General features: G+C 46.2%; 1 protein-coding gene across 7 annotated transcripts in view; it reads left to right on the top strand.

The window, feature by feature from the left end:
- LOC119389507 (ubiquitin carboxyl-terminal hydrolase 32-like) overlaps positions 1-27944 on the top strand; it is a 214190-nt gene that overhangs the window by 27399 nt on the left and 158847 nt on the right. For 6 of the 7 annotated variants that reach the window (XM_049414447.1, XM_049414446.1, XM_049414448.1 and 3 more), the window contains 10 exons: positions 592-846; positions 7253-7381; positions 11647-11929; positions 13534-13697; positions 14034-14115; positions 14448-14522; positions 15041-15179; positions 15911-16016; positions 17533-17636; positions 25544-25819. In XM_049414447.1, coding sequence (XP_049270404.1) covers positions 592-846; positions 7253-7381; positions 11647-11929; positions 13534-13697; positions 14034-14115; positions 14448-14522; positions 15041-15179; positions 15911-16016; positions 17533-17636; positions 25544-25819 — 1613 coding nt within the window. The remainder of the gene's footprint in view (positions 1-591; positions 847-7252; positions 7382-11646; positions 11930-13533; positions 13698-14033; positions 14116-14447; positions 14523-15040; positions 15180-15910; positions 16017-17532; positions 17637-25543; positions 25820-27944) is intronic. The other variant, XM_049414445.1, reaches the window with a different exon arrangement.

Genomic DNA, 27944 nt, shown 5'->3' with positions numbered 1-27944 from the left:
ATTCAGAAGCAGCATATCGATATAAAAGCCCAATTTTTGTGCTTTTTCTCAATCGAAATATAGCTTGTGTTGGTGATATAAATTGTTGTTGGGGCTGAAATATCAATCCAAGATGTAAGAAACTTGGTCAGCTCTTGCGGCAATGCCTGTATATTACGAAAATACTATATTCAGAAAATTGATCTTTTCCCATGATTTTTCATCCCTAAGACCAGTGTGCCCCCTTAAACAAAGAAACAAGCCCCTCGATCCATCCCCTTTTTTCATTCTTAAAAAAGAAACATAGCTACTTTGTTTCACATACAGTAGACTCTCATTAAACGGAAATCTCTTAAACGGAACTGCTGCTTAAATGGAATAACTGCCTCAAATACGAATGGTATCATACTTGAATTCTGCAGCCTTGTTCATATCTCAGTAAATGTAACTCCTGTGAAACAGAACATATTTTCCTGGTCCCTTCATGTTCTGTTTAAACGAGAGTCTAAGCAGTTCCCCTCCTCATTGATTGTACTTCCGAAACTAAACTCTGCGCTCCTGTGGACATGCTGCGGGGAGTGGACAGGGTAGAAAGGCTCACATGGATGGCAGTTGCAGGCGGCAGGGAGTAGCATCACATCCTGTGGTGTCAGCGGTGTCAAGGTGACCAGCCGGCTGCAGCGCAAGGTGGAATCGAGTGTCGCCCGGTCAGCAACCGATGATGGAAGTGTTGTGCTGGCCAGTGTCACCAGCCTCGCCACTGACAGCCACCACCTGCTTGACCCCGTGACTGCATTTGACCCCGCTGCCAACTGCCCCAGTGTGCCAGGCTCACCCAAGTGCCCCCGGTTGTCCTCTGCTCTCCAGGTGTGTTACCATGGAGACACTGGCTCCTATTCACACCTGGTTATTGAAGCATGTGGTTAGGACACTGGGACACTTGTTCCTGGCATGTAAGAAGCTGGCTGGGGCAGTGCTTAAATCGGGCTCTAAAAGAGTTTGGTGGCTCATATAACCTTGCACAAGTTTACAAATATGAAGCAAGCAACAGAGTTCTTGTCATACGAGCTGCGAATTGGGCTTCATGTCTCAAAATCTGGACGCACCATTGGCCAAAATCGTGGGTATCTGTAAGGTCCCTCCATAATTTTTAAGGTAGCGACATCTGCCGCGCGCGCCACCTAGAAAGTTCCTGTAGCAGACGACGCCCAGGTTAAAGCACGGCATTCAGCTGGTGGAAAAATATCTGCACATGCTAGGAAATAAAAGCTACTGATGCCTGACTGTAATGAAGGCCGAAATAAGTCCCCAAAATGCTAAAGCTGTGCCTTTATTTCAAATAAACATTGAAAAAGAGAGCGGAAAAAATGTTTCATCGCCTACATTTGGCATGTTTACATCTCGTTTATTCGCGCTCGTATTACATTGCATTTGGAAACGACTTTCTCAACATGTTGTAAAACGAAGTTAACAACGCGCGCAGAGATAGAAAAGTCTAACAGTAGAACTCACTGCCGAAATTTATGAACTTTTATCGCTATAACAATAATAATAATTGCTGGGGTTTTACGTGCCAAAACCACGATATGAGTAAGAGGCACGCCGTAGTGGACTGCTCCTGTAATTTCGCGACTACCTGGGATTCTATTACGTGCACTGAATACGCGCCGTACACGAGCCTCTAGCATTTTCGCCTCCATCGAAAATGCGACCGCCGAGGCCGGGATCGAACCGCGTGTTTCCGGTCAGCAGCCGAGCACCGTAACCGCAGTAACTGTCATACCACGGCGGCGGACAAATTTTGATCGCGTGCAACACAATGCGGATATCTGTCGGCGAGTTAGTGCGCTTCCCTCGCTTTATTTACTTGCATGCTAGGTTCGTACTGCATGACCTACGTCAGCGGGTTCATAAAGCACTAGAATGAATAATCTCGACAAATGTGGGCCATCAAAACCAGCGCGCACGAATAAAATGCTATTGCAGCTCGGCACATGCACGCGTATGCTTTTTCTTGCGCCTTTGTGTCGCGTTACTTACCTCGCATAGTCGTGCAGTGGCCGACGGTTCGAAGTCTTTCCGTCCAATTCTGTGCAACCACACTTTTCTTCTGGTTAGGTTCTGTTTGCCCCGCGGGATGCAAAATAACTTCTTGCCGTCTTCCGTCCGGTTTCGGCACCCAAACGCGCAGCAACAAGGCATATCGGACTTTCCAGAACGAAATCACCGCACAACGTGCATAGCGGAACAGGGGAAGCGAGCGCTCTCCTCCCGGGGCGCGGGAACCTTCATGGCGGGGCAAGGTCACGTGTCACAGATCAGCCTATCGCGGGCGCCGTCGGCTTCATGAAAGCTTTTCGATACTTTTGAATTTATTGAGGGACTTTAGGTATCTGCTGATTGTGGAGCTATCTGTTGGCAGAAAAACAAGATAATAACCAGAATTTTTGTGTTGCATTGCATAGGCCCGCAAGTGATGCCGCATGAATGAAGCGAGCGGTGTGTTCGTGTTTGGGCTTAACATTTTGCAGATGATACTGCATCCATAGAACTATTCGACCTTTCTTGAAAGCACCTTTCCTAACTTTAAGAAAAAAATCGAATATTTGGAGAGTATTTCTGCCACACAACTATAGTGGTCATCTGGCTTGCTTGCGTTTTCTTTCTTGAAAATTCGGCTCTCGCCACTTTCCTGTCAAGAATGCTATGTCACGCAAATAGCGTGCACGCTGTTTGTGGCCGGGAAGTGCAGGGACCACGGTGACAGTACAAGGAAAATATGCGAGGTAGATGACGATTATTGTTGTGTGGCAGCAATACTCCTCAAATACTTGATTTTTTTCTTAATGTAATTCTTGCCATGGCAACTTGCGCAGTGACAGTGATGACTACAGCAATCGTGGCAACGCGGTGTTTTTTCTGTTGGTGCTTCCCGGTAGCGTTAGTTTGCTATACTCCTCAAATTTGACCATGGGCATGACCAAGTTTCGAAACAGTTTCTCAAATGGTATGATTGAAGAATTCTGGAGAGCAATACTCTTGATAAAAAATCTGTTCTAATAAAGGCAATGTGAACAAGTTGCTCATAGCATTACTCAAGTTCAGCTCTTTTTACTGACCCAAGTACTGACCATACAACAACATTTTCCAGAATTTTTGGAGAATAACAGGACAACTGTAATTATTAGAGCTGTTTAAGCTTTTCGTTTCGCATTAACAGAAAACTATCATCCTAAATAGCCTCTGCATTATATGGCATCTCTCATCGCCTAGCACCTAACAGCTGCGCCTAGTGCATGCAATGCTATAATTCGGCCAGCACGCACTCTCTTCGTTTTCTTCTTTATCCTAGGATTGACTATAAATAAAGACAGTCTTCTCTTGGTAGTACATTCGAGAAATGAGGACAGTTATAGTACATTTTTTGTATCGCCTAGTAATTTGGTGAATAATAAAGCCTGTGGCCAGCACACCCATTGAGGTTGAGATGACGGATGTGCAGTGTAGGCGTTTCTTCAATGCGTGTGCCTTTTGAAGAAAACAAAAGAGAAGCACAGAACAGATAAACGGAAGAGAAAGAAACAGACAGGAACAGAGAGAGAGGAAGAAAAAAAATAGAAAAGAGATAGAAAAAACACAGATAGAGAAAGAAAGAGAGAGAGAGAGATAAAAAGAAACAGACAAAAAGGAGATAGAAAAAACAAACAGAATGAAAGAGAGGAAGAAAGAAGGAAAAAAAATGAAGAAAAAACCAGCAAGGCTGTCTACCTCCGCTGTTCTTTCAGACTTGGCATCACTAGTGCTAAGCTTCCTCAATATTTTATTTTCCTTGATGATCTCTTAAAGAGCATGCAATTGTTTGGCAGACATTGTACTGATGCTCGCGTGATGCTGATATAATGATTGCTAGGTTCCTTGGGAGTTTTCTACTAAAGAGCCAATCAGTTAAGTAGTTAAAAAGTTGATGTTCTGAAAAAATCAGCAGATGAAACTTGTGCTTCACCATCATGATGAGCATAACTTTTTTTTTTTTTTATGCTGAACACTGACTGTGTAATATACCAACTGGCAGAGGGCCACATGTTCTCCTGGTGATAGGTTACAAAGTGGCAGTTTTACAGCAATAAGATTTGTACCTAGAATTTTGCATTTTATTTATTTGTTAGAGCACTATTCCAATATACAGGTATACAAATTCCAGCGCTAACCACTTATCTTAATGTATATTTAGTAGGGATGGGCGAATAGTAAATTTGAGGTTCGAAGCGAATAGTGATTTGGGCCGAATAATTTCGCATCGAATAGTTCGAATAGTACTCGCCACATATTATTAAAGGGGTCATGAAGCACCCCTTGGGCTGATTGAAAAAACACATCCTGCGGAAAGCTGACACGGCTATGAACTGCTCTGCCAAATATTACAGTCGTGCGCGCCGCGTAATGGCCACAAGCGGAGCGCGAAGTTGCCGTTTCCCCAGGCACCCTCTTTTCAAACAGAGGCCGGTTCTCACTCTCGTCGGTGGGTGGGGCGTCTGTCCGCTGTACGTAGCAAGAGACATAGTATGCTTATTGGCCGATAGCCGACGTAAATCGAGAGCGGCGTTCGGATCAGATGCGCTTCTTGCCGCGGGGTGCCACCACTTGCCGGCGCCGCACTCCTCAGTACACGGTAGCCGCACTCGCGCAAGCGAATCACAGCGGGAGAGCGATCGCGTTTCATGACGCGCGCTGGCGTAACTTCTTTCCCCCATGCCATCCCTCCCTGTCTAGCTTCCAGTGCGCTCGCCGGCACGAGAAAAGAGAGAAAACGCTGGGAGCGTGCGCCAAACCCCCGTAACTCCTCTGATTCTTGACGGATTCGAGAAATTTTTGCGGCAATCGATTCGGGAGGCAGCACACTCCGATACTGAGGCCATTAGATCATTACTTGGAAAAGTGGTTCATGACCCCTTTAAGGGGAGATTCGGGTCGAAAAACGCGAGTTTTTCTAAAAAATTATCGATTTTTTGTTTTCACCTGTTTTGTTAAGATTAGTACCTCTACTGTTCTGAAAAAAAAATCAATGCCGAGACTCAACTGGAAACGCTTTAAAATTGCGTCTAAAGAGCACAAGGTGGCTGTCAAAAGGCCGAAATTGTGTCATCTTCGAGCACCTTGCCGCCGATAATGCACCGCCGCTCACCATTGTCGACCGCATGAGGCGAAGAGCCGAGCCTCACTGTTCAAATAACAACGGTTTCCCGCGCTGCTGCAGCGCAAGAAATAATAAAGAGACGCACGCTTTTGCCGCCTTTTTCGAGCGCCGCGACTGTCTTTAAATCACGTGGTGCGGATCGGGAGCCGCCATTGGCCGCTGCACGCCTGTGTGTGCTGTGAAGCCTACTTGCAGGATCCGTGTCTCGTTGAGCAGCGCAGCTGAACAACGCTTTTCTCGAGTGCTTATCCGTTATGGATGAAGAAAGCCGTAGGAAGCGCGGTCACCGGCCTGTGAAGTTTCACGCGGCGCGCAAATTTCGAGGACGCCGGCGCAAATCAAAGCCGAACACTCAAACCACGAAAAGATCGTCTGCTGCCGCAAGGCGTAGTGGCAGTGACGCCGATGCGTCCGACGAGTTTGCCGCGGCATTCGAATATGTGAGTGCCTCCCAGAAAAAGATCGGACTCTTCGAAGACGAAGAAAAATCACAGGACGACGAGTCTTCGTTGATTGCTGATATGACAGCACTGAACATGTTGGTTTAATCGAGGGCACTCCAGTTTTGAACGTGTTCTGGAAGAGCTTGGTGTGCTCCCGCCTCATGATCTGGTTGCTCTTGGCACATCACGGGACAGCACACGCCAGAAAAAAATGTCTCAAAAACTAACAGGAGAAGCAAGGGCTCGTCGGCGTGCGCTGAAGAAAAAATCTCTTGTCGAGGAGTCAGCTCGAAAGAGCCGTGAGCGCCAAACCTATGGTGCTGGCGCATTTTAATGGCAGTGGCCACTACAAGGAGGATTGCTCTTTCTTGTGTACAAATTTAGTCGCATTCAATGACATCTTTGATAAATAAACATGCAATTTTGACTTTAAAACTCATTTTTCTCAAAACGCAAATTTTGCCATTTTTGTCAATGTGCCCCTCCTTTTTCGGGTACTTCTGGTGCTCAGATCTGCATGAAATTTTTCCCAAATTTTTTCCAAAGTACGTTAAATGCAATCATCTTGTTTAAGTTTCAATATTCTTATTATATAATAAACAAAAGTTACGTAAACTTTTACTAGGGTAGGAGAAATATGAACTTCCCACGTTAAAATTTTTCACGTCTAGTACATATTTTGTATGGACTTCCTAATTAGTTATTTGCATTCCACACTTTATTTGAAACATTATGAACTATCAATTGCAAAAATTATTGAAGTTTAGGTCTGAAAAGAGGGGGGGCAAAAGGCTTAAGTTTTTCACTTTGTCATGTTGCAGAACTAAACGTATGCAACTTGCAAGAAAACTAATTATATATTTGAAATCAGCATAAAAAGTTCTATAAGCAGCTCAAGTTTCATTGCTCTAGGGTGAATATTAAAGAAAAAGTGTCTTCAAGTAGCATCTCCCCTTAAGAAAAACGAGCATTTTCGTCATGACCCTTGCACAATATTTTTAAGAATTGGAACTAGGTATGAGTGAATGTCACTTTTTTGTTTTGAAGTGGAAGAAACCTTGAATAGTATCAAAATTTGAATAGCAGTAGGGTGCAAGTTATAAGTGGTATAATGCGGTATAATTTAAAAATTACTGTACTTAGCGCATATAAGCCCATATAACACGCTCTTAAACTTAAAAAAATATGTACACTTAACCTTGAAGTGTGGCTTCGCGGCAGTGCAGATTTCTCCTGGATGCGTGGTTTCACACTACAGCAACTCGACGCTGCAGTGAAACCACCTTTACAGGGGGTTATGTGCGGTCAAACATACATATATTCGTTAATTTCGAATACTTTAATATTCGTTCGAATATTCGAAACGCCCGAATGTTCGTCCATCCCTAGTATTTAGTGTTGTCATCTTTGGAAATGTTAGGCACAGTTTATGTTAGCATATTTTCAGTAACAGGTCATGTAGTTTTACAAGCTTAGTTTTGTCCACAGTGGTGTTAAATTTTGTAAAATTTTTATTTGAACACTCCTGTCTCTAATGGATTGTCCGAGATTCTTTTTATACAAATGCATAAAAAGGTGTTGCAGTGTTTCGTTTTCTGTTAGTGACTGTTTTCCATTTCTTTCTTCTAAAATGCAGTGTCCAGAGTCTTCATGTCCATCATCGTTAAACCCGTCTCCAAGTGTATCAAGAAAAGTGGTTCCTGCATTTGTACAGCGACCGCCATCAATTGACAACTCCGGTCTTGTTGCCCCCAACAGCGTAAAGGTAAGTGCAATACTGCAAATAGCCCTCATTTGACTGTTAAAGGGGTATTGACGCAAAATTTTTTGGCCGAGATAGCCTATGGCATAGAGTTTCCTAAAATGACCTAGAGGGAACTCTGGCGCTGCGATCGTTCAGCCACCATGGGAATGATGGGTAGTACACGGATTTGCCTAGTCTTCGTGCTTGTGGGCTTCGAACGCACTTGTGGCTTTGTTTATTGCTATGTTTTGGCTTTCTTTCGGATAAAAGAATGGATCGTTGTGAACTTCGTGACCAGATTTGAATCGGTGAGCCTAAAGAAGTTAAAGTGGTAAAGTGAAACTGCTGATTTTTACTGAACTTCGTTTTGCGACAAAGCGGATGCAGGCCACGCGAAGCCAAACGGAGCCGAAAGAACGAAGTTTAGACAAATCCGTGTACTACCCATGATTCCCATGCTGGCTGAAGCGCGATGCATTGCAGCTCCCATAGACACTAGCGCCAGAGTTCCCTCTAGTAAGTATTGTAGGAAACTCTATGGCCTATGGGATCGATTCCCGATAACATGCATACAGTAAAAGCTCATTAATTCGGATTTCTAGGGACCGGAAAAAATGTCCGAATTGAGCGAATGTCCGAATTATCGAATGGTCGAAATAAACGCAAGAAATGCAAGAGGTTTTTCAACGTACCTTTACTTTACAAGGTAATCGCGGATGCGTCTCTGTTTTCGAGCAGAAATTCGCGTGGACACAATTTTTCTGAGCCCTTCAAGGTGCTCAGCAGCTCGCATGCTGTCTGCAGTGCCAAAACAAAATTCTTTAAGGGGGGAAGAGGCACTTTGACATGAAGCATCTTTTTATTTAAGTTAGGATAATGAAAACTTCGGTGATCATGTATTTACATGTGTAAATATCAAATATGAACTCGGTTTTTATGTAGCCCTTACGACAATTTTTTTAATTAATCATTCATTAAAATTTTGTTTAATCACTTTTTCAATAAATTGGCTACTCGGATCCTGCTGAATTGAATGTCATTGCATTCTACAGTTATCAAAGAGTGCAAAAAGCAAATTTCATGGTTCTAGCTTTCCTACAACAAAAGTTATGAAGCTTCAAAATCCGCCATTCGATTACCGAGAAAATGTATTTTTGTTATTTTCTCTCTTGTAAAAACTTACGCTTTTCTATAGTAACATATGACACTTTGTTGCACTCACTAAACATCCAGCTTTTCAGTAATACAAAAATGATCAAAATCGAGTGTACCAAAGCTGAGAAACGCTCGCTAAAAGAATGAAAGGTGGCCAAAAAATTGAAACTGAGAAAAAAGCAAAAAACAAAACTCTGTATCTTCAAGGAGCGCTACACAAGTAAAAATGCTTTACTTTGCAAATAAATGCCTTAGAAGACACCAGGAGAGTAGCCTATCACATTTTCCAATCGAAACGGCCCCAGTGCATGTCATTTCAAGCAGTTTGTTGATTGCGGAGAAGTCGACGATGCCGTAGTTAGCCGCCGACGGGTCAGAGCCCTCGCACGCTGTAGCGAGCGTGCGCAGCTTGCGCTCGCTAGCGGAAGTTGGCGATAAGCCGGAGATCTTATCTTCAGTCTTTTTCTGCTGTTGCGCACGATCGGTGCTAGTCAAGAACGTCGTGTCGATCCTTCTACCACGCTTCCTATCACTGACGTCGTCGAGGCGGCCGCCGACACAGGTGAAGTCGGCATTTCGACCGATGAATCGCGTTCCGCCACCACGCCGTCCTCCGCTGGATGCGCTTCTGATGCACCCGAGCCGTGATCTCGCTTCTTTTTTTTTTTTTCGAATTTATGAGCGCTGCGCAACTTTCGATACGGCTTCGCCACGATCAAAGTTCCAAAACGCGGCCGAGAGCGTAGGCCTAATTCACTCCCGGCGGCTGCGGCGCACTTCGTCTAGCTCACTTGGCGCCGTGCCAGTAAGCCGCCGCAACGTGCAGTCTTTGTTGAGGATGATAAAAACGCCTGCTCCAGTTTCTTGCCAGCTTGCGCGGGTTGGAACTTTACGGACGTAAATCGACGAGAACAACACAGTTATACTACGGCGACATCAACTTGCCGCTTTACGTGCACTGTAGCAGACAGCGCGGGAGGCCCGACGAATCGGAAGGCGTTATTTAGTCACGTGGGCTCACTGTGCCAATAGGCTCACGCGGAGGGACCTTTTTTTGGCGTGGATTTTCTACGTGAATTCTGAGTGGACGGAAACAAGGGCGGCGGGATATTCAAGAAAAAGCGCGGCTCTTTCGAATGCGACCAAGATGGCTGCCGTAGGTAACGTAGAACGGCAACAACGCGGCGCTGAATAAGCCCGTTTTTTACGCGTTCATCGCTAAAAATTTAGCTCGCTGACGGCACATAAAATGCTGTCACGGCTAAAATACTGATCTAAGACGCATGAAACTTGGCGAGGTTATGCATCAGTAGCGGCAGAATCCAAATAAAACATTTTCAAAAATTCGATTTTTTTTCTGATTTTCGGTCTCAAAGACCCGCTTCCCCCCTTAAGGATGACGAGGGCCTCTGCGGCATCCTTCACAGTACGAGGGGGCCTGTGTGGCTCATAGTGTGGCTGCTCCTCTTCAGGCTCTTCGTTCTCGGATTCGTCGCCATGCATCACTTCCTTGACGATTTGCTCATCAGTCAGAGAGCCTGCAGTGGCAACGCCATCAATGCCGATATAGTCGTCGAGTGTCACTGCATGAGGCATAACACTTCCAAAATCCTGCCCGTCATGGGCACCGTCGTTCGGCGACACTTCGGCCACTGCGGCATCGCTGGGGTCGGGTACAACAAAGCCACTGTGCCTGAAACAGCTGGCGTGCGCAGGCGTGCTCTGCCACACATACGCGAACAATGCTAACTGCGCTCAGGAGACTCACGTCGTATTGTTTGCCGATGTCATGGCACAGGAGCTACTTCTTGCCGGGGGAGCCCATTTTTTAGGGCACGCAAAACTTCTACTTTGGTGGTGAAGTCCTTGGCCTCGTACTTGGGCCGCTTCGCCGGCGTTGCCATCGGCGGAGAGTTCGTTCACACGAGAAGTCAGTACAAAAGCACCAGCAACGATCAAGCTAAAGGAGCCGTACTGAATTGTTCCTCGATAAAACGGCGTTCAACGATGCAGCACACCAACGGTAACAAAGCAACAAAAATGACACCGCGCCAAACTGGCCAAACCCACACGCTATCACGCGCGAAGAAAAGGCGTTCAACCAGTGTCAAGTCAAGCCAAGCCGATAATTGATGTCCATGGCGATGCTGCGTTTGAGCTTCACTTTTGTTCCGAATGGTTCTTTTTTCGTTTTCGAGCCTCGCCAGCGGCCCGAAAGCCGCCGAATTATCCGATTTGCTGTCAAATCTGTCCGAAATAACGAGCGCCCAGTCTCATAGAGTGATGTATATATTTACAGGGACTAGATGACGTGTCGGAATTAACCGATTTTTCGAATTAACGAGAGTCGAATTAACGAGCTTTTACTGTATATCATCTGCCAGCCAAACTTCAGCAGTGAATAGAGCTTGGGGGATAATTTATATTAATTTTGAAGTTCACGTGCTCAGTCCAGTGTTATACACTGTACCTCACGACATTAGCATTATCTAAGATGACTTGAAGGTGACCTCCAACTTCTGAGACGTCACCACAGCAACCGAGCTCCGAGCTGGCGCACCTAGTATGATGATGTCATAGTTGCCAGTGCACTTTTGCCACACTTGTGCCATCAGGCTACTTTCGGTGGCTGCTTGAAAGTCCGTGCCAATGGTGAATGTGCGGAAAGTGTAGAAGCCCCAAGAAAGTCTTCCCCACTAGACGACAATCAACGATGACGGCACAGCACGTGCGGCAGGCGAATCAACGCCGGCAGACGATGGAGGCAGCGTGGAAGTGTGTCACAATTTCGTGTCCCATTTCACACGCTAGATGGCGTTAGTTGCACACGCAACTTATCGTTTTCAGAGCTCTCCCAAACCGAAACTGAGACACGTTGGTAATAAACAGGCTGTAATTAATTATCTGTTGCATGCTGCAGCAAGGATGTTCTGTATTAGGACTAATAAGTCCCCAGCAACATATTGCAGCAGAAAACGCCAAACCAAAATTTTTGTGTCACTAGCTCCTTAACTACCAGAATTGTAGCATCTTCTAGTCTTTTGCTGTGGGTTTCTAATGGTGCCTTGCTAGTCATTTTCACTTCCACTGACAGACATGGGGTCATCTGCTCCCACCACCTGTATGTGCAGGCAGCCGTCCTGACTGGTGAAGGTGGGCGTCTTGTACGTCCACTGACCCGTGGCCGGGACTTTGAGGCTGTGCCAGAGGCAATATGGCGGGCGCTGTTCCAGTGGTACGGAGGCTCACCCGCTTTGCCCAGACAGTGCATCCGCAGTGGCGGCAGCACACCGGAGCTGGAGCTGTACCCACTGTGCCTACGGCTGTGGCGCCACCAGCCGGCACAGTGTGGCCCCCGACAGCCAAACAGCAGCAGCTGGACATCGGTGGTTGGTAGTGTGGCGTCTGCCTATGGTGAGTGCTATCACAGATCAAAGTAGCACAGATAACTCTAGCTGAAATTTTTTGCCAGGCAGGAAATTTTCATTTTATCAGAGAGGCTATTTGCAGACAAGTGGTAATCTCAGGAGCTTTCACAGAGCCACCTGCTTTGGGGGCTTCCATGTTTATCATCGTAGACATACAGACAACTTCCAATTTTTGGGACTCCCTAGGGACCGCAAAATCGTCTGAAAAAACTAATTTAAGCTTTTTGCTTTGCTCAAGCAGTCAAATCACCGCAGCCCTTTCTGACATAGCTTTCAAGGCCTGGCAGTGCACTTATCTCTAATTCTGGCGCTTGCACAGGCTCTAGTGAATGCATTCGGTACATGCCAACCGCCAAATGCTAATTTGCGCCTTGTACGGTTGCTGGGCTACAAGCATTTCGAAATATAAACATAGAACACAACGGCCAAGGCGAGAGAGAGGTTGACTCATCCGGTTTTCCCCTGATGTGTGTGCATGCGTAATGGTGTATTCAGACGACGGACCAATCTGTGGACGGCTGAGTCACGTAAAAGTATGAACGTGAGTGGCCCGTCTGCTTACGCCAAAAACATGCGCTGTGCGAAACGGGAGAGAGAAAGCCCAGGTCGAGGCCAGTTGCAACCACAATCGATGCTGCAGGTGTGTCTTCAAATAGAAACCACATGCTCAAAGAGGTGACGGCATACTCGGCTGCCGAAAAAAAAAAAAAAACGGTCTTGCTGATGCTCCACCCCTTCGAGCACGCAACCCGAAGCCGAGGATGGGGATGGGCGGTCCGTGAAAATGTTTGCAGCATTGTTGACCCTCCCAGTCCCTGGACGAGCTACAGACTCCGCCAACTGAAAGTGGAGGGTCTCGTGAAGGCGAGGCCTCGGACCAAAAGAGTGGTTTGGTCTGTCGTCTGAATCCACCACAAATGATGTGCTACTATACAAACCTCTGCTACTTCATTGGCACGCAGCATTTGCTGCCGTGTAGAGCCGATCGTTCATAGTTGTGTGCAGCACATTGCATACCAAGTTCACGCCGTCACTGCTGAGGCGCTTGCTGTACCGTACACACACGTTTGCTGTGCGTGTTCGTCGTGCCTACTCTGTTCCTAACTGCACTCAAGCTCAGCAAAGGCGAACTCGTTCCTGAAAGCAACGCGTCTGTGTGATGCACATGGCGGTCTCGCACAAAGAGGCAGCAGTGAGTGGCGGCACGGTGCACTTGGATTGTTGCCTATTAAAAGCGTGCTGTACGCTTACAACTGCACTGTGCCAGATGCACTACCGAGCAGTCAGCTGAGGACTCTTAACATGATGTGATAGAAATAATGTGCAAAGGTAACGTTAAATGAAGACTGCACAGGGAAGGAAAAAAAAAACCTTGTCTTTTGTGCAAGCGTGCCAGGCGAAACATATGTTTTGCAGAGGACATTAGCATATTGACATTTGTACTTTGTGGCAGACAAAGCTTGCGAGGTTATAACTGTGTGAACAAGAGTTGCAACATTTTAGCGGATATTTGTGCGTACTGCAGCAGTTATTGCAGCATTCTGCAAAGTTTACGCACTGGTGGATCAGCGTAATCCTTTCTGCATGCAGTAGGTGGTGTAGCCTCCGGCCAGCCCAGCACAAGTCCAAAGAGGTATCTGGCTTACCAAGCATCCTTCAGCAGGACGTCCACTCTGCGCCAGGTGTTTGACTTCCTCTGCACCAGGCTGCGTCTCAGGCCAGAGGACACGCGTCTCTGGCAGCTGCAAGACGAGGTGAGCCTCTCATGTTTGCTCCATTCGCGTTTGCTTCTTAGCTTGCATCACTTATGCGTCACTTCACATAAAAACGGACATTTTCATAACGCACACTCTCGGGCAACTGGAAGATATGTAGCGCATATGTCAATTAGGAATGCAAGATTAGAGCAGAGTCATCTGGCTTGAAGAAATTATGTAGCATTTCTTCAGAAAACGAGGAAGGAGTTTATGTTCATATGTTACAGGTATTTGTCAGTTGCCTCTTGAGCATCTCGAGTTTTTTTTTTTCTTTCCTTCATGTGTTCATGCTTTTAAGTTTTAACCAATCTTTTTATTGTTCCGGCATACAAGAATAACCTGACTCCACTTGAAGAAGAAGGCTTTACGTTGGAGCAGCTTGGCATTGAAGATGGAGAGCAAATTCTTATTGAAGGTGAGCTCTAATTACGTAAATCCTTACGCTTTAGCCTATGACTGTCTTGCACTTATGATGACATCACTGGTGCATTATGGAACCAGCCAACAGTCTTTTGAGGCCAGCAAAAAGAAAGGGGAATGAAATGCTTTAATTGTAGGGGGAACTTTCTTTTTGGAGCTAAATACATCACATAGGTGAAATAAAAAAATGTTGATGGTGATAGAACCCCCAGTATTTCAAGGAACTGTATGTTGGTTAACCATCTGTTCATTTCTGAATATTCTAGTCTAGGAATTACTAGCCTCTTGGCCATGTATTCTCATATATCTTTTTTTTTTTCTTATCAGTGAGGAACAAAGACCAGACATGGCCAGAAGAAATGTCTTGCATAATCAACTCCAAGGTGGACCAGAAGAACCAAGGTAAGCAGCTTATTTTTAATGGATTGAACAAACTTAGTTGTGTGTATGGTAAACGAGAAATTTACCATCCTAATTAAGCATCTTTTCTGTAATACAGACCATGGAACCATACATTTGTCACCTTGTTGAATAATTGAAACGTCCCTAGTGGAAAATTTGACTGAATCAATTACTGTCACAATTTTAGGGCTGCAGTTGAACTGCAGCATGACTGTGTCTCAAAAGTTGCTTCAGTATATCTGACTCGTAGAGTATGCTTGTGCTGCGAGTAAAGTTTTATAATTTCTGTGTGTCCGTGTGTCCTTTTTTTACTTCTCATGTTCTGTGTGTGAGAATATTCATTTTGCTTTCCCTCTGCGAACTACTGCATGAACAAATGAGACAAGCTGCTCAGTTCACAAATAATATGGGAGTTTATCTCTGTGATGTCTGCTGCACTTCAGTGTTGTGGATGAATTTTCCTGCACTGTAGCCACTGTCATCAGCAGCAGCGATGTTTATTTGTAACTTTGTTGCAGGCCCCACAGAGAAAGGTGCCACAGGCTTGAACAACCTCGGTAACACGTGCTTCATGAATGCTGCCCTTCAGTGTGTCAGTAACACGCGGCCACTTACTCAGTATTTTATCAACGAAAAACACCTTTATGAACTAAATAGGTTAGTAGTTTTATAATTCCACATTTAGAATCGCACCTTCATGGTGCCTGTGAAATTGATGGCATGCGAATGTGTTAACTGTTAAGAACTTAACCCCAGTAATATCTTAACATAGCGTAGGAAACTTCCAGTTAGCCTTCCTTCCTTTAGCACCTTTTTTGTCTTGCTCCCTCCTCCACTCAACATTGGAAAGTCCTGGGGCAGCGGTGCACCTCAGAAGGCTCACTGTGCTAGATTTGCCCCCTCAGAGATTGCAGGGCTGAAATTTCATGACTAGACAGTCTTAGAATAGCTCCAAGTGTTGCAATGGCTACACATTTGCCGAGAAGATGTCCACTGCAGCATGTGGAACCACGTTTAATTTGGTAAAGAAAAGGAGCGGGAACTGGAACACAGATATAAAAAGTGGTTAGGACAACGCTCGTCCTGTCCTTCTTCATCCATACTAAATTTAGTTTCCATTCCTTGTCCTTATTGACTATTCACCAACAAGATAAGTTACAATTACTGCTAAAGGACATTGAAACTCATTGTCTATGCGATTGAACCATACGGCTTTCCTGCGCAAGTTGAATTTAAAGAGGAGACTGTGCCCAGTGCTCATTGGGGAGTGTGTGCATAGAGCTGGCTTTCCAGCTGCTACCTTGCTCTAATAAAGCTCCTTGATTTCCTTGATGCCAGCATGCTTATCTTTCTTCCACTCAATTTTTTGCTGTTCCTTTTTTCCCCAGAATGAACCCATTAGGAATGAAAGGGCATATTGCCAAGCGATATGGTGACCTTGTCCACGACCTGTGGAGTGGAACGTCAAAAACCGTTGCCCCTCTCAAGCTAAGGGTAAGCCAGCATGCCTCAAGTTGGGATAGTGCTAGCTGTTCTAAATATCGTTTTTGAAGCCCTTAGTATTACCACTTGCTGGCCAAATTTATTCTAGAGATCTGTACCGCTGAAATGAACGTTGAGTAAATAAACTTTCAGGTTTGGTCCCAACAATGGCCTATTTTGGGTGCCTCCCTCGATACAAAGCTACTTTGGCTGCTCAGCCTAAGGAAATGGAAGAGCTACACCTCTGTTTGTCTCATCCCCCCCCCCCTTTTCTTACTTTTGTTTAAAGGATGCCATAACCACGGCCGCTACATAAAAAAAAAAACAGGTGCGGCCTGCTGTGTCGCGTGGCCGTCAATGGGCAAGCGCGTCCCGGTCGAGTTCGCAGTTGCGGCCGCAGTTTTGGTGAGGACGCCACTAGCGCGGTCCGCAAAGCAGAGGCCAGTTCGTGCTACCATTATGCAGCGGCCGTGGTGCTACAATGTGGTCGGCTCGGAATTTATGCGTTGTTCGTGTGCTTTTTTGTGTGATCGTGTGTGTGAGTAGCTTTCCTCGTGTTTCTTGCGCCTGAGTGCGTTTATTTGGTGTGCGCGTCTGTGGCGGACGGTTTTTTCCAGCGGTGAGATGCCGCGAAGCTGTTGTGTGCCGCTGTGCAATTCAAACGCGAGAAGAGACGCTACTATGAAGTACCACGAATTCCCTAGCGCTCTGCAGCGTCGCGAAGCGTGGCTGAAGAATATTTCTCGGCAAGGGCCATCAGGGAAAGCAAGTAAGTGGGAGCCAAGCGACAGGTCGCTGGTATGTGCATTACATTTCACTGAGGATGACTATAAAAAGAACACGAAGATTAGCATTTTGCTTCTGACTGCGGTCCCAACTGTGTTTCCCGGTTATCCGCACTACATGCAAAAAAAAAAAAACGCGCAGCCCAGGAAACGCCGGCGAATGAATGCAGTGATGACGCACTAGTTGGGGCAGGTGATTGTGAAAGCTCAGGAGAAAGCCCTCAGATCAAAAGTTCCTCGCACCCTGTGAAAAGACGAGATCGAAGCGTTCGTTCCACAGTCGGCCTCAGAACCAAGCACAGAACGTAGCTTTCCTGTAGATAAGGCCTGCCAAACCACATTAGATCTTGCGCATCTCTTGGCATTTCTAATAACGACTTCAATATTCAACCTGTAATGTGAAGCTATAAAACGCGTAATCTACGGCCTGATTGGAGTAAGTGTCGCGCGTACAAACGCGGCTGTCGAAGCGCTTCTCCGTGAACAGCTGGACCGGTGTGGTGGCGCCAGAGCGGGCGCAAGGAGAACTAGGCCCCGGACGCCGTTTCGGCGCCACGCAGCAGGCCGCACCTGTTTTTTTCTATGTAGCGGCCGTGCCATAACATAGTATTTATTCACATAGAAGGTGTGCAAGCATTTGCTGCTGGTTAATTGGACAGTTGTGCATCTCCCACAGGTGCCACCTGATTGCAATAACCATTGTAAGGGTTTATGTTGTGAAACATACTCTGGTTCCCTTCCAGTGGACAATTGGGAAATATGCACCTAGGTTCAACGGCTTTCAGCAGCACGACTCTCAGGAGCTGCTGGCATTTCTTCTTGATGGTCTACACGAGGATCTCAATAGGTGGGTTTAGCTCTCTAGAAGAACAGGTGCAAGCGCACTTGACCTCTACTGTACCTAGTCTTTGAAATCTTAAAACGTCCTTCTGGTGCAAGAAGCAAAGCGTTAGAACACAAATTTTACTGCTAGTCCTGCGTCTTAGTGCACTGTTGCAACCTGGATATAATTAAAGGGATACTTAAGGCAAATAAGAATTTATGTCAGAGCGAAAGGTCAGTGTGTGAGAACGTCTAAAACGTCGACAGTATCAACCTCAGTGCTCTAGTAATCAAGAAATTAAGGCAATTGTAGGACACGACGTGCACCACCAAGTGGGATATTTTGGAAATGATCCTGATGACGTCAAGAGTCCCGAGTACAATTAACCACTAGTAATCAAATTAGTTGCAATAAAGAAAGAACCTGCCGTGCATTACAAGATATAATAAAATGCTGCTTGTTCGTTTCCGTTTGGTTCACGGAAAAAAAGAACTTCTTGGCGTTACCATGGGGAACGGCGCGAGAGGTTCAGAGTTCAGTTTTCGCTGAGCTGCGTGTCTCAGTGGTAGTTTTGGTATCTCGTACTGCTGCGTGTGCTTGGCTCTCACTATTTTCACACCGTTGATACTCGTCTGCTGCTGCTGCTGCTGCTGGCCAAGCTAAGCTCCGTTACAGTGAACTGTACAGTTTCGAAGTGGCCCATGGCTGCTGCGTCTTGGCATAGTTGATGGCCGCTGTTGCGCAAGAAACCGTAGTGTCGGCGGCCGGGCAGTAAAGGCGGGCGACGTTGGGCACGGTAACTGCTACATCAGAAGGCCCGTTCAGGCGGGTGACTTGACGTGCACTAACGCCGTGCTAACAACGAAAACGTGACTTTCTTTCAAAATAAGCATTTCCTTAGCACGAAACAAGCACTATGAGGTTTCTGGAACGCTATTTCAACAATTAATGTCGACTTAATATTTGCCTTTCGTGTCCCTTTAACTAAATTGTCATGCATTATTTTCCACTGATCAGGGTGTCTACCGACCGGGAAACCGGGAAAACCGGGAATTCTCAGGGATTTTGGGTAGTCTGGAAATTCTCAGGGAAACTCAGGGAAATTGTGCTCCCATCAGGGAAAATCCACAGTATCTTTATTGAAAGGCGACGAAAGTCGCGGTAGCGCTTGCTCGGTATTTTGTGAACGCATTTTTCAAATCAAACGGCCGCTGCGGCTGCGGGGAAGTGGCGCACCTTGATGCTGTCATCGCCTTCGGAGCGGTGAAGTGGGAGAGAATCCGGCTAATGCGTGGCATGCGGGAACCGCGAACCACGACACATCGTATCACGCAATGTTGTCAGGATGTTCTGGGAGTACGCGGTGTAGTTCTGTAATCTTTCTCGCGCGTGCTGTGCGTTAACGCCCGATATGGTGTTTTTGTTATCGCCGCGTGTCAAGTAACAAGCATGATTAGTCGTAGAAGCGGTAGCATTAGATGTAACGAGCTTGAGTTATCTTGCAAGCGATCGCGATCGCGCAGGAAGCGGATGTCTTCGACAAGGCTCGTATCTGCCAAGCCATCCCGATCGGCGAGAAAAATGAAGCTTGTTGGCTGTTATCGGAGAGCTCACTCGCTCTGATCCCGAGCTTCAAAGATGCTATTTAGGACTCCGTGAAGAATATAATAAATTTCCAGGCGAGAGCTAGCGTAACTAACGGGCCCATTCACAGCAAGTGAAAGCTTTTTTATTTCTTTTTTTCCCGATGAGGGCACTGCTGAAACAAGTTTTAGGCAGTCGACTGAAATTTTTTGGGGCTGCAGCTGGCAATTACCAGCCACACCACGTGGGTGTTTGCTACAAAGCGAATTACAAAACTTTTCAGAGCCATGGCATAGCGGCGACCGAAATTCGCGGCACCGGCACGGGTCCCACATGCCCGATTCGGCGCGCGATGTCGGAAAACAGTAACGTTTCCACCATAATCGGATGTGCCGTAATTCAGGCTGTTGCCGTGCTTTCATGCGATCTTAGCCCGCAGCTATATTGCTTTTTTTTTGGCAATTATATAGACACTCCGACGCGAATTTTTTGCCTTCGCCATGATCTTCCCTATCAAGTCCAAATCGCGATTACATCACCCCGCGCGTCGCATGCTCCATGTGCGAGTGAAAGTGCGCGAGCGCTGCCGACGAACGGGGCTTAAGCAGAAATGAAACGAGCCGACCGTCTCATTCGCACGATGGGCACATGGATAGGAGCCGGCACGTTGGGAGGGGGGAGGGGGGGGGGGCTGGCTGCGTGAGTCCGACAGGAAGTGCGTACTTTGTACCAGCGGGCGTGGTCGCGTGCACCGCGGTATCTTTAGTGGGGATCAGCAGACGGCTCATACCTTTGTAGGTGTTGTGCTCTAATTGCAAACTTCCGTTGAAGCCATAGCAGTGGCAGATCCCGGAGGGGGGGGCGGTAGCGGCGATCACCCCCCCCCCCCCCCCCAAGCCAGCCCCCGCCCCCTCCCTTCAGTGCCTGTCGTCCACCTCCTTTGTCAGGCTTGCTTGTCGAGTTTGCCCCCTTTGTCAGGTTGCTTTGCCTGCCACTGTCCAAAGGGGTAAAGAGAATCTTGTCCCTGCTCTCTACCTCTCATTGCTCTACCCTTTCCTGCTTCCCTATGCACATTTCCAACGAAGGCTTCTTAGGCACCGCCATAATCCCCTCTGGGCTGTTGTAAATATGCGTGACCCACCAAAATGCACTGCTGAGCGTTGGCTTCAGCCTTTGTACCCCCCCCCCCCCCATTATGTACCTGAATCCGCCCCTGAGCCATAGATCATAGATAGGGCACTTCTCTTAGTGCAGCGGCTGCGTTTCCTGAAGGAGCGAGCTGCTAGCCTATATTCATATAAAATTCCTCTTTGTTGCTATCGGATTTACTATTTTGCTCTCGCGGTGAAACTGACTCTTTTTTCTAACGTGGGATGGTTATCGATGCTGTCCGTTCGTGGAGAGCAAATAGTTCGGTTGGGCAACATGGTAGCAAGGGGTCATTCCACGCCAAACGTCCCAGACATTGCGCTCGACCCTCTCCAATTGTATTGTAAAAAATTATGGACGTTCATATCAGTGCACTATTTGCCCTCGGAAAGTATTTTTGGGGAAAAAAATTTTTCTTGTCTGTTACAGTGATTTGAATTTTGCCGTAGTGGGTGAAACATAGGTTGCGAAAAAATTCTCTAAAAAATACGATACTTTACGGAACGCCTTAAATATCTGCTCTTTACTTGAAAAGGAATGGCACTATCTATTATCACCCATTGACGACCCACTACTTTGTCTCATGATGTGCTTTGTGGTGAAGCAACGCTGCAATTCTGCGCCCATTTTGATTATTTTTTAAAAATTCTACGAATATTACAGACAAAATAGAACTATATCACATGGCTGGATAGTTGGCAGTAAGCGTGTCAAAAAAGTATTGAAGGCGATGACCGAGTAGTTTCGAAGTGGAAGGGGCGCAAACATTGAAAAATGTGTGAAATGCTCCACGTTCAGGCACATGTAGAGTGGTGATGCAGTCCAAGTAAAAATGCACGCTTGGTCTCGTTGGGAAGAGTAAACAAAGGAGATTTATTTGTGAAAGTTTCATCGGAGTGTTTTTCGTTTTTGGCGAGAAACTAAAATTTATGTTGAGCGTTCGCGGCGTGCCTGGGCGCGGGCCCGTAAGTCCGCTTCACTGCGGCGCCACTGTTCCTTGGGGCAACGGAAGTATGCAGCGCCCACGCGGGTGGCACGATCGTGTGCTGCTGTGAGTTTTCACGTTGCTGAAAACTTGCAAACAGTGTATATGGCTGGCAGAATGTTTCGGAAGGGCACTAAAAGCTGCCGGTTAGTAGTGGGAGCAGAGCACGATTTCATTGCCACGTCACTGCATGCACACGTACTACAGGCGCAGAGCTTGGGTTGTGTTTTCGATCTCTGCGGAGGTTGCAGTTCTTACTTCCGTTGCCGACGTATTGTCTTCGCCACTTGAAATGCCTGTGTTGCTGAGTAGGTGGTGAGCCCGGCATTAAGAGTGGTCACTGATGATGGCACGAAAAGGTGAAACGTGCGCGTACCTTTGAGGGAGATTGTAGACTCAAACCTTGCTGAGAGCTGAACTTTCTGCCACGCTGCATGCGATGCTTTCATCTTAGTAATCGCCTTGCGATTACTAAGCGAAGGCAATAGACGTTTAAAAGGACGAAGCCGCCTTAAAGGCGGCTTCGTCCTTTTGTATATTTATTGCTTTCGGTTTCCGTTGTACAGGCTCTCCGTCTAAAATATGACACAATAGCAGTATACTCACCATTCGCAATGTTTATATTACGCGCTGCCAAGGGATGCGGCCGAAAGACCAACCTTCGAGTGCCGCGTGCTCGCTCGGCGACGCGATCACCGGAGCAAAGTTCACCTCTGCCGAAGATCCGAGCGTAAGAATACGTAGCACCATTCGGCTCCAAGGCACGAATGGTGCGAGTCACGTTCAAGCGAGCTGCCCATAAAAAAGAATTATAAGTGTAATCCCGGTGCCTGTTAGCCACTTTTATTATATAATAATATATTTTAAACGAACCATCACTCGTTTTCCCTGACACTTCGTCGGCGGCACTGCGGAAAGCCAAAGAATGCGTGTCGAACCTGAAAACTCACAGCAGCACACGATCGTGCCACCCGCGTGGGCGCTGCATACTTCCGTTGCCCCAAGGAACGGCGGCGCAGTGAAGCGGACTTACGGGCCTGCGCCCAGGCACGCCGCGAACGCTCAACATAAATTTTAGTTTCTCGCCAAAAACGAAAACACTCCGATGAAACTTTCACAAATAATCTCCTTTGTTTACTCTTCCCAACGAGACCAAGCGTGCATTTTTACTTGGACTGCATCACCACTCTACATGTGCCTGAACGTGGAGCATTTCACACATTTTTCAATGTTTGCGCCCCTTTCACATCGAAACTACTCGGTCATCGACTTCAATACTTTTTTGACACGCTTACTGCCAACTATCCAGACATGTGATATAGTCCTATTTTGTCTGTAGATATTCGTAGAATTTTTAAAAATAATCAAAATGGGCGCAGAATTGCAGCGTTGCTTCACCACAAAGCACATCATGAGACAAAGTAGTGGTCGTCAATGGGTGATAATAAGATAGTGCCATTCCTTTTCAAGTAAACAGCAGATATTTAAGGCGTTCCGTAAAGTATTGTATTTTTTAGAGAATTTTTTCGCAACCTATGTTTCACCCACTACGGCAAAATTCAAATCACTGTAACAGACAAGAAAAATTTTTTTCCCCAAAAATACTTTCCGAGGGCAAATAGTGCACTGATATGAACGTCCATAATTTTTTACAATACAATTGGAGAGGGTCGAGCGCAATGTCTGGGACGTTTGGCGTGGAATGACCCAAAGGCGTTGCATTGCTCTGGGCAACGTGCGAGGATTTGACAACAACCTGCAGCAGCAGAACAAGCGCAATTCCACAGTGCATTAAACCCGCATTTGTTTCGTCTTTACATGTGACACTCTGGCAAGACATCTAACTGTGATTGTTGCATCTCAGGCTCAACAAATTGATTTTTTTTTCACGCAAAAAAATAAAAAAAAGTTTTTCATGTTGCCATATTAGTCGAGCATTCTGTGGCCTTTTCAGTTTAAGATTAATCCTTCAGTAACTATGCCTTGCATGAAAGGTCGAATTCAGTTTAACGAAGTTTCGATATAACGAAGTGAGTTGCCGCTTTTACCAACTTCGCTATATTGAGGTTTATCTGTCTATGTACTATTCAAATGGGATTAAGTCGTTTTCATTTTCTAAAATGCGTATTAGAGAGTGACACACCGAGCGATACGGTCTCTACCCATCTTGACATAAAACAGTTCTGTTTCACTCAGGGAATTTCAGCAAAAACACTCAGGGAAAACCTGGAAAACTCAGGGAATTTAGAAATGTCAACTCGGTAGACACCCTGACTGACATTTCACATTGCACACTTTGCTTGCTAAACATTTCCATTAGCATTGTACTATTTATTCACTGCTTTTTTACAGGTCTCTCTTTTTTTTGTGTTTCATTGTGCGTCTTGCTAATGCTTTTTTCTTTTAGCTTAAAGGACCCCTGACACCAAAATTGAAACCTCGAGATCTTTGTGTTGTTTGACTTTCCTGTATACGGGGGCACATCTGACCGATTATTAGTGACGAACGCTGCCTTTAAGATATCTTAATTTGGTTTTAAAGTAAGCGTGAGTGCTCACTTGAGTTGGCTGCACCTTGCGACATCCTGGTATGACGTAGATGAGGCCCCGTGTGACGTTCCAAGTGTAAAGCAAGTATTGTGGGCGCACGTGCACAATACGAGGACTGGCTGGCACACCCGGCGAGGCCTTTTGTTCCGCACCCCTCTGGCTCTGTTGTCGGGCTGCTCTCGAGGTAGTTTTGAGGTAGTTTTCGTGAGGGGACACGCGCTTAACAGGTTGAACCCATACCAAGGCACCCACATACTTTCAATCTCTACCGCGCTCGGGTCCCGATTTGAAAACCGCGCTGTCAACGTCACCACAGCTTGAGTGCACGTGGTCTTTGACGCTCCCCCACATGGGGCGCCAGTTTCTTGTGGTTTTTTAGGCGGGCATTTTAAGTGATGCTAAAATGGTCACAATTAACTACGCTAGAATTAGTTGTACGATACGCTATAGCATTTACGATTTAATTTAGAGATTACCAGACACAAAGCTACAAATTACAGCCAAAAAGTCACCAACAAAAATTTCGCTGTCAGGGGTCCTTTAAGGGGGCACATGACACTTGAAAAAAAGTTTTTTATTTCTTGATCGATTTCGATGAAACTTCCTGAGTTATGTATATTTTGTGTGCTAATTTCCAATTTGTAATTACTTTTCTAGTATGACGTGTAGTTTTTAAAATACAAAATATTTCATGAGTCTTTTGGGGAGCAAGATTTTTTCTAAACCGAGTTAGTTACAAAGTAAATCAGCCTATCATGACAATCTGGAATCAACTGTGTGCAGTGCAACAAAAATGGATGTTCTAGCACCATTAGAACAAAAGTTATGGTGCATTCAACATTCACAAGTGAAATTCCAGCTTAAAATTGACTCACTCATGAATGTTCAACACACCATAACTTTTGTTCAAATGGGTTTAGAACATACATTTTTGTTGCACTGCACACAGTTCAGATTGCAGATTATTGTGATGTGCTGATTTACTTTGTAACACACTCAGTTTAGAAATAATCTTGCTCCCCAATAGGCACATGAAATATTTTGTATTTTAAAAAACCACACATTATACTAGAAAAGTAATTGGATACTTGAAATTAGCACACAAATATACATAAAGTTGTCAAGTTTCATCAAAATCAATCAAGAAATAAAGAAAAATTTTAAAGATCAGTGTCCCCTTTAAGCATTGACATGTAATTGAGCATTCACATCAGTTACCTAGCTTGTATAGAGAAATGTAAAGTCATGTGAAATAAACATTCTTTATTTGTGCATAGCTTGAGGTATTACGCTGTACAAAGTGTGTAATGTTTCGTTTTGTTATAGCAGGTTACATTGTGCCATGCTAGAGTATCTAGTGCAAATGATGGTGATGATGACACTGCTTGCGTTCCTGTGCAGCCTTGATAGTAATACGCATTTTGGGAGGGTGGAATGAGCCACGGCCGCACCAGAACGCTGCCGTAGCGTTCCAGCGCGGCTGTGAATGAGCATATTGTCACGCAGAATCAGCATGGCTAAGCCTAAAGAACTAAGAAATCCTTAGTGAAAACTTTCCCGAAACTTCAGAGCCTAACAAAATGGGCGACAGCTTCACTGTGGGACAGTTTTCATGGTGTGGAAGTGGCTACAATTTTTCGCTGGTTTGTTCTTGTGCTGAACAGGGTACAAGAAAAACCATACGTCGAACTGAAAGACAGCGCAGGGCGACCAGACGACGAGGTCGCTCGTGAGGCCTGGGAGAACCATGCGCTGCGCAACCGATCTGTGGTTGTGGACCTGTTCCACGGCCAGCTGCAGTCAACGGTCACCTGCAAGGTGTGCGGCCACACGAGCGTTCGTTTCGACCCTTTCAACTTCCTCTCACTGCCACTGCCCATGGAGAGCTGCGTGCACGTTGAGGTGGTCGTGGTGCGACTGGATGGGAGCATGCCCATCAGGTATGTGAAAGTCGGGGCTGCCTTAGTGCTCATCGATGACAAGAAAATTTTGTTAATTTTCACAATTATTCTATTTTTATCTGTAGCAGGGTACGCATTTGGGCTGGTTGGCTCATGATTACGACAGCGCTAAAAAGACGGGACAAGAAAGAACACGAGACCACGGCACTAACAACTAGGGGTGTGCGAATATTCGCAATTTCGAATATTTTTCGAATAGTGTTTGCTATTCGATTCGATTCGCACTGCAATTTTACTATTCGAACTATTCGAACTTCCCAAAAACAATACAGTCAACGTCCGACTGAAAGTGCCCCCTTCAAGCTCCGTTACGGTCGAACTTTGCCAAGAGACAGCCAACGTCCGATTAAAAGTGGTCCCTAGATTTTCAATATGCTTCACCTCATCACACCCCCGCATTGCGGCAAAGCTGCCTTTCAAGCTCCGTTACGGTCGAAGTTAGCCACGACACAGTCAACGTCCGATTAGAAGTGGTCCCGAGATTTTCAATATGCTTCGCCTCATCACACCCCCGCATTGCAGCAAAGCTGCCTTTCAAGCTCTGCTACGGTCGCAAATGTATTAACTCAAGAAAACGCTGGTTTGAACATGGAGATGAAAGGTGTGGCAGAGGTGGGGGCACAATTAATGCTGTTTTGGACCTAAAATTTGGGCAGGAGGTCCGAAAAATCGGACGCCAAAGCTTTTTAGCATCCAAAATTTCCAGATGTTCTTATATATCAACATCTATGAGGCAGATTTGGAACTCCGGACTTGAAGGGAGCACACCCTTGTCCGCCACATCAGTTGGGCTTCCACAGAAGTTGAAAAGGAGGAGAGGCTGAGGAAATGGCATCTTTGTCTATCACGTGTAAAGTGTTGTCGGCAACACTTTGGTTGCACCAAATAATGTACATAAATACAATTCGGCCTCTACATTGCGCTTCAACCTAGAAACACTTTCATGTTGCTATCTCATAAGAATATGCTTAGGAATCCTCTCCAACTTCTTTTTCTGCAATTTCGCTTCGAAGTATTCGAAAAATATTCTAGAAATACCGTATACACTCGTGTAAGGGCCGCACTTTTTTTTTCGAAATTTTTGCTTGGTGCGGCCCTTACACGAATCAGGCCGATGACAGCTCACCAAAGGTCTGTACTGTTTCCGCAACATTAGCGTAGTGTAAGAGAGTCACAAATGACATTCCAGGAATGTTTTTATTACGATTCCATTTCGCTATCGCTGTCCTCGTTCTCGGAAGAGCTCGCCTCGGCATCGGCGTCCTCCCAGAGACGTTCATCATCAGCGCCGCTCATGCAGTTTGAAATTCCAGTCACCTTGAAGCTTTTCGCGACTGTTTCAAATGACACGGCACGCCACGCACTCAAAATTCACGCACACACTTGTTGTAGCGATGCCCACCCCCGACTTGCTTTGAATTGTGCCTGGGGTATTTCCATGTGGCGAGCGATGGCCAGGGCTTTCCCGCGGATCATGTCAGTTGAGACGGCGTAGCCGTCCCTTCGAGTGTCGATGACATATTTGACAAGTTCGCCTTCGAGTTCCGGGTACTTGCACTTCTTTCCGCGAAATACCTTTCGGCTCCTGTTGGTATCAGCGAGGGCATCTTTCTGTTTCATCCAGTAATGCACGCGCTTCTCATCGACGTCAAATTTGCGTCCAGCTTCTCGCTTGCCGTGCTCCTCGGCATATTCAATCACTTGCAGTTTAAAGGCTGCAGTGAAAGATCTCAAGTGCCGGCCCATCGTCCCTCACCTGCGATGGCTCAAACCAGAGCCGTATATTCCTTCGGAGAGTTCGGCGGAGGGGCGGAGCCAACAACCATCCAAATTTAGCGGCGGCGCGGCGCTGTCCGCCATTTTGTGCCGCGGCACTGTAAGCTCGCGTTGGCGTGCGCCCGCAACGCTCCGTCTCTGGCGAACCCTTTCTTCAGCGAGTTAAGGGGCTGATACACTCCAGCGTAACGTCGACGCGCGCGCACGCTCGGCACAGTGACGCTACCCTAACAAACGTGCAGCACTCTATAGGCCAACGCGCGATGCGACTGACGCGCCCAGCGTCCGTCAACGCGCCCCGGCTGCAGCCGGCGCGAGATGCGACATG

This window comes from Rhipicephalus sanguineus, chromosome 4 (assembly GCF_013339695.2).
Source record: "Rhipicephalus sanguineus isolate Rsan-2018 chromosome 4, BIME_Rsan_1.4, whole genome shotgun sequence".
NCBI lineage: Eukaryota > Metazoa > Arthropoda > Arachnida > Ixodida > Ixodidae > Rhipicephalus > Rhipicephalus sanguineus.
This window is presented reverse-complemented; position numbering and strand designations above follow the sequence as displayed.